This window comes from Manihot esculenta, chromosome 11 (genome assembly GCF_001659605.2).
Source record: "Manihot esculenta cultivar AM560-2 chromosome 11, M.esculenta_v8, whole genome shotgun sequence".
Classification (NCBI taxonomy): Eukaryota; Viridiplantae; Streptophyta; class Magnoliopsida; order Malpighiales; family Euphorbiaceae; genus Manihot; species Manihot esculenta.
Window position 1 is genome coordinate 29,815,891 of NC_035171.2, and position 9,929 is coordinate 29,825,819.

At 29.3% G+C, this 9,929-nt stretch overlaps 1 protein-coding gene across 1 annotated transcript; it reads left to right on the plus strand.

The window, feature by feature from the left end:
* Positions 1-7,648: 7,648 nt before the first annotated feature.
* On the plus strand, positions 7,649-9,523 carry LOC110626589 (40S ribosomal protein S15a-1). Its single transcript, XM_021772591.2, has 4 exons — positions 7,649-7,794; positions 8,486-8,636; positions 8,736-8,896; positions 9,233-9,523. Exons 2-4 carry the CDS (start codon positions 8,504-8,506, stop codon positions 9,329-9,331), a joined length of 393 nt encoding a protein of 130 aa, XP_021628283.1. The 5' UTR covers positions 7,649-7,794; positions 8,486-8,503; the 3' UTR covers positions 9,332-9,523.
* Positions 9,524-9,929: the final 406 nt, after the last annotated feature.

The window sequence follows — 9,929 nt, forward strand, 5'->3', positions numbered from 1 at the left end:
CCAAACATCGGAATAAACAAGTTGCAAAGGCTTATTACTAACAAGAGAATTCTCAGAAAACGGTAATTTATGACTCTTGCTCATAGAGCAGGAAGTACAATGAAAACTAGAAACATATTTAGACATAGACTGAAGACCAATATTTCGAAGTACTAACAAAAGGACTTTATTGTTGGGATGACCAAGCTTGTGATGCCATTCAGAAAGCAAAGACAGACACCGAGTAGTAACATTCAGCTGAGAACGTTGAGAATTAACTCTGGAAAAACTTGCACAGTAGATATCATCAATGTTCTCTCCCCGTAGGAGAGACGCCCCCGTGTACAGATCCTTCACAACAAAATAAGATGGAAAAAATTCCACAGAAACATGATTAGTGCGACACAACTTAGCAATTGAGACCAAATTCTTGCGCAGATTAGGCACGCATAACACATTAGGCAATGATAAATTCTTAGAGTAAGTAGGAATTTGCACAAAACCAGTATGTGATACAGCAAGTGTTTTACCATCACCAAGTTGTACTTCCTCAGGACCTCCATAGTCAGAATAGCTTTGCAAAGAAGCTGGATTCGACACAACATGATTAGGGCTGTAAATGAGCCAAACTATTCGTGAGCTACTCGAGACTCGACTCGATAAAAGCTCGACCGAGTTCGGCTCGTTTTTTAAATGAGTCAAGCTCAAGCTCAATTTTGAGGCTCGTCACTTAAACGAGCTGAGCTTGAACTCCATAGTATTCGGCTCGTTAAGGCTCGCGAACTGGCTCGTTTTTAGGCTCGCGAGCTAGCTCGTTGAGAAGGCTCGCGAGCTGACTCGTTGAGAAGGCTCGTGAGCAGGCTCGTTGAGAAGGCTCACGAGCAGGCTCGTTAAATAGGCTCGTGAGTAATATTGTTTAAATAAATTGGTGAACCAATTCATTAAATAAATTTATGAACAAGTTCATATATTATTAAAAAAATAAAAATAACTATAAAGTTATAAAATTTAAACTATTATAAATACTTGAAAATTATAGTATTGAAAATTACAAATAATTAAGATTAATTATTATAATTAATATTCTTTAAAATTAAATTATAAAAATCTTTTGTATATAATTATTATAATAAGATTCTATAAAATTAATGTATAATCACAAATAATTAATATTAATTATTATAATAAGTATTCTTTAAAATTATAGTACTACATGATAAATTGAGTTGTAAAAATTATATACATTTTAAAATTAAAGTATAATTATAAAAAAATTTTTGTATATAATTAAGCATACAATATAAAAGATGATAATAATTATCAAAGTATATTAATAATAATTAATTAAGGTTATATGGATGTTGAAGTTGAAATTCAAGTTAACTAATTGAACAAGCATGAAGATGATTATGAAGATAATTAAATTATATTAGCTTGTTTCAACTATTGGAAGTTGGAATCAATTTTATTCGTTTGATATTAAACTTTGTGTGTAATCTAATTTTATTATGTTGTTGAATTTATATTTATTTGTGTTATTTTAGTTATAAATTGTGTTACGTAATTTTTTTTATGTACACTCTCTTTTTTTTATATTATTTAAATTAATGATGATTAAAAACTTATTAAAGTGTAATTATTAATTCGAGCTCGAGCCTGAACTTGAGCTCAAACCAAACTTTTTAATTTTGAGCTCGGTCTCGAGCTTTTTTAACGAGTTTTTTAATCGAGCTTTCCGAGTTCGAGCTCGAGTTTTATTAACGAGCTTCTTAATCGAGCTTTTCGAGCTCGAGCTCGAATTAGGCTCGTTATTAAATCGAACGAGCCTTTCACGAGTCGAGCTCGAATCGAGCTCGATTATAATATTTAATTCTCGAGCCGAGCTCGAATCAAATATTAGAGCTCGAGTCGAGCTCGAGCTCGAGCTCGAGCTTCCAAACTTTTTTAATAAACGAGCTTGAGCTTTGCAAAGCTCGACTCGGCTCGGCTCGATTACACCCCTAAACATGATGAGAAGCTCCGCTATCAAACAACCATTGTTGTGGAGAAGAAGCAGCCATAGAAGAAGTAACATTAACTGCAGGTATCGGTGCTGAAGAATGCGAGGTATCAGTCTTCAAAGATATATTATTCTCCTTAAGAAAGCGAGCCAATTTGCGACATTCAGCAGTAGTATGCCCAGTATATTCACAAAATTGACATACCACATCAGGTCGATAAGAACCTCGACCTCGACCACCAGAGTAAGAACCACGACCACCACGTCAATTTCCAGAATAATTGGAGTTTTGTGGAGATCGATTATAATTGCCATTCTGATTGTGTGAACGCCCTCCAGAACGTTGAGTGTAATTGACAGTAGCAATCACTTGTGACATAGCTGAAACGGTTGTGGAATCTTTTTCTTGTAGGGATCGTTCATGATCAGTAAGTTTTTCAAAGAGATCAGAAAAGGTTATTGGGGTTTCACGAACTTTTAACGCAGCAACTATGGGACTGTAATCATCTCCCAATCGCGTGATAATATAAACAATTAAGTCATCATCACTCACCGGATTCTGGGTAAGAGCAAGCTCATCTGCAATAGCCCTCATCTCATTGAGAAAAATAGCAATCGGTTTGGTTCCCTTAGAGTTCTGTGCTAATTTAGTTTTTAAGGACAAAATTCTAGAACGAGAAACATTAGCAAAACTCTGGTGAAGCCGATCCCATGCTTCTTTGGCAGTATTGGCTGAAGAAATCAAGGGTTGAATAGTATCGGAACAACTTCCTAAAAGAGCACTGATCAAAATTTGATCTTGTCGAAACCATAAGGCGAAAGCTGGGTTGGCTGTTTTGTCTTTTTCAGAAATAAATTGTGATGGTGCAACCCGTGAACCATCAATAAAATCAAGTAAATCAAGACCAATTAAGGTTGATTGGATCTGTTTTCTCCAAACAGGAAAATTCTCCGGAGTAAGTTTAATTGGAAAATACGTTGGAGCATTTAATTGAATGACGGTATTGGATGACGAAGCCATTAATTAAAAGAAAATTGGATCAGAAAACTCGTGAGAGCAGATTGCGGCTCTGATACCATATAGAAGATTTATGATATTGAGAATTCTATGTATTTGTATTTCTGTATAGAATACATTTATATAGTATATACCAGTGGTTGAGTTTGATACAGATTATATGAATAATAAATATTATCTCAACCAACTATAAACCTTATCATAACTCTAAATCTTATCACAACTCTAACCTTATCATGACTCTAAACCTTATCACAACTCTAACCCTTATCACTAACTAAATACAAGATAAGTATACAGCTATAACTCAAGTTACAAATAGATAAAACTGTTATAGTTAGTCTTTATCTTTAATAGAGGATGAGGGTGGTTTTGCAGGGCCGCGGGTCCTATGGAGTATGAGAGGCTAAGGAGCGCGGTGGTGCTGAGCATGGTAGTTTAAGATTGTTTCAAGTAATGGTCTTGGTATTATCTTCCATGTCTTGGTCGCCATCGCTTTCTCTGTCTGCAGTGGCGGAGGTAGAGGATGTGGGAAGGAACATGGTACTGAATTAAGCTTATAAGCGTGGAGGCTGGCAGCTGCTAAAGTAGGGATGCTTGTGATCACTCCCGAATGGGTACGTACTCACTCCTTGAATCGCTCATGCAAACAAACACTGCATCATTACCTCTGGCAGAAGTAATGAGTGATGAGAGAGGATTATGGGTCGGAGCGGAGACAATGGGGATCTTGAAGAGAAGTTGCTGAGACTTGATTTTTCAAGGAATAAAGTTGATGAGAATTGATTATAGAAAAAAAATGGAGACTATGGAAATAAGTAGTTAGCTAGGAAATTTTTTCTTCCCACGTTTTTTTTTTTTTTGAGGGCATTTAGTTAATGAAAAGATTTTTCTTTCGGTTCACCGCTTAAATAATGACAAGAAATAAAATTTTGACATAATAATAATTTGCCATTTCCCATTTCAAAAAAAATAAAAATAATTTGCCATTTTCTTATAGATGGCTCACTTTAATTAAAAAAGCAAAAAAGAATTCAAAATGCATCAGCAAAGTTAAAATTCTATTTAAATAATAAAGGCTATGACTAGAATTAAATTTTTTATTTTTATTTAAGGATCAAATAAATTAAATTAAAAATTTTAATTAATTAAACTCAGTATATTTTATTGAAGGTTAAATAAGCCCTCACTCAATACAATATTATTTTTAATAATAAAAATATTTTTTATAGAATAAAATTTCATTTTTATATAATTTTAAAATTATTTATTATATTTATATATTTTTAAAATTTTTATATTAATTAAAATACTTCATTTTTTATATTTTAAATTATAAAAAATAATATTTTATTATTTAAAAAATAATACTATATTAGGATTTATTTAATCCTTAATATATATATATATATATATATATATATATATATATATATATATGTATATAATTAGTTTAAAATTTTAAATTAATTTTATTTAGCTCTTAAAATAGAAGTTTAATTGAATTTATTTTTAAATAGTAAAATATAATAGTAATGGATTGGATTTATTTTTAAATAGTAAAATATAATATTAATGGAGAATGAATATTAACTTGAATAGTGATCGACTTTTACTATTTTGTAAACTAATGCAACATGCTAATTAAGACGATGATAAAATTAATAATAATAAAAGCTTATTAATTTTCAAAATTTTTGAAATTAGAATTGAACTATACCTTAATATATGGAATCATAAAAAAGGTGTCCAACTCATTAAAACTATAGCAAAAAGATGTGGAAAATTAAAAATAAGTTAGTCAGCATTACAAAATATAGCATAAACAATTTAAAACTCAAAACGAAAATCTAAATTCATCAATATCTCATAAAAAAATTTATAATTTAATATGTAAATATTATCATTATTTATAAATAATCTTTATATTTTAAAAAACTCATTAAAAATTTTTATTTTTTTTATCGTTTATAATTTGATTCTTCGATTTCATTATATAATTAAATTACAGTAAAAAAAAATTATTATGCAGTTTTATTTAGAGAGAGAATAATATCTTTCTTATTCTCAAAATCTCTAACTTTTTCTTCAACTCTGTTCTTTGGTTACTATCAATTAGGACCTCAAGTTAAGGAGAAAATTTTATTATACATTTAGCAAAATTAGGACCTCAAGTTAAGGAGAAAATTCCCTAACTTGTTCTCTCTTAACGTCACAGTCCTCCTTTTCATTTTCTCAGCCATTTTCGATCAAACACCATTACCCATTTCCACCTTTTCATAGACCCACTTATCCATTTCAGTGTTCCCACCTCTCTCGACTAAGACCTCCTCTCAACCATCCACTCCTTCTGTCGACCAGCTAAAGTGGACCCGCCTAAAACTAGCAAGTTAGCTTTTTTTCAGCAAGTGACGCCAGTAACATTCTATAGGGTTTTCAGGACACACTCGATGTTTTCCATGCACAGAGTCAGAGTCAATGGTTTAAGTATTGGAGTATTTGAATCGGGTTTTCTCAATGCACAGGGATTGATGCCCATGAAAACAAAAAATGGTCGATGAACAACTGATTTTTACTATGTGACGAAGTAAGGCCAGAAATGGATTCATACCTGGACCATCATTGACAGTTTCATACCGATACCATCTTTGAGCTTACCTCCATCCTCATCTCCAAAGCATGTGGAGCTTGCCATTATTGAAGCAATTAGTATGGAATATAGAAAATTTAGAAAAAATAAGCATTGAATAAGAAATAAAATAATTTAAGTTAGGAATTTTGTTACGAGAATTAGGGATCCAAGATGATAAAATTAAATTTTAAAATATTTTTCTCATTTTTTATTTATTTTTAAAAAAAAATTATATAAAAACTTGATTATTAACCGTTTAATTATGTAAAAATATTTTAATATATTTTTTAAAATAAAAAAATTAATTTATTAATAATGATAATATTCAGATATTAAACAACATATATCATTTATTTCAAATATTATATTTGAATTGAGTTTATAAGTAATTATACTTCAGAAAGTTGAATTTATTTAGTAGAATTTTTTTTTTATTAAGATGTAACGTTTATTAAAGCATAATGTAAAATAATTATAATTTGCAATAAGAAGAAAATAAGTAGTTTTCCAACTACAAAAACATAATCTTTATAATTATAAGTAACCTAAATATATTATAATTATATTAGCATGTTAAAATAAAATAAATTAGAATAAAAAGTACTACTATAGCTTATCTTTTCTTTATTTTTTAAAATAATTATTCAAATTAAAACTATCTTAATATTTTCTGAATTCTTTGCCTTTCTTAAAATTTTTTAAATAATATTCAAAATTAAAATTATACAGGGACGAAGTCAAAGAATTTCTTTCCTACAATGCAATCTTAGTTTAATAAATATAATTTAATTGTATTAATATATTAGAAAAAATCATGTGAAGGTAAGGATTTATATCAATTAGTACAACTAATTTGTACTTCTTCTTAAGGTAACTTAATCAAAGTATTTTATTTGATAATTATATAAAGTATTTGTTTATTATTTATTCTTTTTGAATTTAATTTTATTTAATAATTAATTAACATTTAAATATATTTTAATAATTCTTATGTTAAAATTTTAACATTGTTGTATTAGATCCAAAACTTTATTTTTTAAATAAATTTAAAAGTAAATTAAATACTAAAAGTATCATCAACTTTCAATTTAAATATAATTATAAAAAATAAGGATATTTAAGTAAAATAAATTTTGAATTATTAATTCATTAAAAAAAATAAATGATGATTTCGGGTACTTCAAAAAGCGTGTTATTTAAGTATGCCCTAATTAAATTTAAACCCATCATTTTAATTTCGACTAAAAAAATTATAAATTTATTATTTTGATAATCTTTTCAAGGTTTATCTAATATTTGTAAATATTACTTTAATAAATTTTATTTAAAATTTAATTTATTGTATTTTTATATGTATTTTTTGATTTCTTAACAAATTCTAAAATTAATTTAAATAATCAATTTACATATCCTTGTTTTAAAAAAAATTTAAATTTACGTTAATTTTATATATTTTGCTTAATTAACTATAAAATAATTTAAATAATAAAATTATTATCTATTTTGAAAATAAAATTGTTTAAATAATAAAACCATCTACTATTTTAAAATAAATTATTATTATAAATAATTTAAAATTTTAAAAATATTTTAGAAATTTAGTGAAATAAATATTAATTTATTCAAACTAAAAGATATTTTAATGCAATTTAAATGATTTAATTTTTTCAATCATTGTGTAAAAATATTAAATAACAAATAAATTTTCATATTAAAGATTGTGAGCCAAAAAACACAGAAAAACATCATTTTAAATGTCATTATAAAAAGCAGTTTAAATTAATATATTTTATCATTTTAGTGTTTTATGATTACTTTATGTTAAAAATAATTTAAAATATTTTTTATATAATATATATAAAAAGTGATTTTCTTAATAATAATTCGAAACTAAACTTTTGCATTGATACTATTTCTTTTCTCATGTAGCTGCTGAATTTCTCAAGAAGCCAGGCCCAGGCCCAAGGCATCTCCAAAAGTAATCTGGGCCCAAGTCAGTTTATCAAAGATGGGAAAAAACCGAGCTTTGTTTTCCTCATAGGAACAATTTCGTAAAATCGGTCCAAACCAAATAAGCTCTAAATAACGCACAAAAGGCAAAAACCCTACCGCTGCTTCCTCCGCTCTGCTGCAGCTACAACACGCAGCCTCCATCTCTGCTCTGCGGTAAATTTTCCCTCTCCCTTTTTCTCTCCATGTATGTACCGGATGGAAAATTTCTATTCCTCCTTTTTATTTTAATTTTTTAATCTGTTCCAAGTGTATGAACGATGAATCGTTCCGTAAATCTAGGGACTTGATCGGTTTCTTTCTTTGATCATTTTGATTTAATAATAGCGTTTGAAATGTAGACTAAACTGTTTAATGCAAGTCTAGATCTATTGGTTAATCTGACGGAGGTTGTCCACTAATGTTCTCCAATACTGTGTGATTCATTTTGCTTTTGTTGGATTAGGAATTTTTTGCTTTGGAATGTTTGGTTCAGGGCAGAGTGTTTGTTTCAGAGTTGGATTTATTTTTGGCTTATGATATTTTTTTGAGAATTTGATTCGAAACAGATTATCTTTTTGTGTGCAAATAGATCTTTATTCTTTTGGCCTATTGAATTTCTTTTCCCGTTAAAAGCAGTGTTACAGGTTTTTGTTGAGATTTACTTGTGTGGATGTCACTTGAAGATAAGCTAATATCAGAATTTAGTTTATTTATATACAGATGATGAGATCTTCTCACTTGTTGCAATTATTATTATCATCATTATCCTGGATATGAACTTGTGTTAGTTGAAAAGTAAATGGCATACGTTTTCCTCTTGCTTTTGCATTTTTTATGCTAATTTGATATTTGTTCATATTTTCAGGGGTTGCTATTTGTAAAAATGGTGAGAGTCAGTGTTCTGAATGATGCTCTTAAGAGCATGTATAATGCTGAGAAGAGGGGTAAACGACAAGTTATGATCAGGCCATCCTCAAAAGTGATCATCAAGTTTCTTTTGGTCATGCAAAAGCATGGTTTGTTAATTTGCAAATTTAGTCTTTTGCACTTGTTTGAGTATTGAATGCTACAAGAATATGTGGTTGTGTTTATATATCGTTTTATGGATATTGCAGGATATATTGGAGAGTTTGAGTATGTTGATGATCACAGAGCTGGCAAGATTGTGGTTGAACTGAATGGACGATTGAACAAGTGTGGAGTTATTAGTCCTCGCTTTGATATTGGAGTCAAAGAGATTGAAGGTTGGACTGCTAGATTGCTTCCTTCAAGACAGGTGAGTCTTAAGAACACAGTTCGCAGAGAACAATAGTTTTCCAACTTGATAGAAATTGGTTATGAAAACTTCTTGTCAAGGGGGATGTCTAGGGGCTTGGTTTTAGTTCTATGTTTACCTTTTCTATTGGAAGGTAATTTGATGGATGTTATTCTGTCACTTAGGTCTAATTTGTGGGAACAGATGACCATATTGTTTAGGCTTATATATTCCATGTCTGATTGCATTAGACTGTCATTGTGTTAAAAGTTTTATCTGTAGATGATAAGCCATTAGCCTTTGCACTTCTTGCTTAACCCTGAGAGTTTATCTAATTTTTATAATGAATACATGCAGTTTGGCTATATTGTGCTGACAACATCTGCTGGCATTATGGATCATGAAGAAGCTCGGAGAAAAAATGTTGGAGGCAAAGTACTTGGTTTCTTTTATTGATCAGAGCTTTTGGGATAATTTTTGGCTTACTGTTCACTGGTTTATCCACCTACCAAAATTTACAGTTACAATGTTTCAGTTTTTAATATTTTGTACCTAGGTATGGTTATGATTTAAGATTATGTTCTATGCCACCTGAATTCGTATCAAATCTTTGGTTTTTGCCTGCTAATGATTGTCAAGTTTTGTTTCTCTTCTCGTGAGATTGGTATTTCTAAAGATTGTGCTTATGATTAATCCTTTATATGCATAGAACACTTTTATCTTTGGATTTCCTCTCTAAGGAGGAGCGATTCTGGAAAGATGGTAGTAAATCACCTTGGGTCATCAAACGCCTTCAATTTGCTTATTCACTAATTTCTGAATTTGAATCCATCAATTCAATCATTCCAATTTAGCATTGTGCCAGCTGCTCACTCAACTATTAATTATGAACATATTTGTTAAGAAATGGTCAAATGTATGGGTAGTCATTGGTGTTGATTATTTCAGCAGTTATTATGATTCAGTCCTCGTTTAACACCAATGATTTTATTTGAAAAGAATTCAAATGACTTTGCAAGCTTCTTGCAAAATCATATGCTACTTCAAAATCATA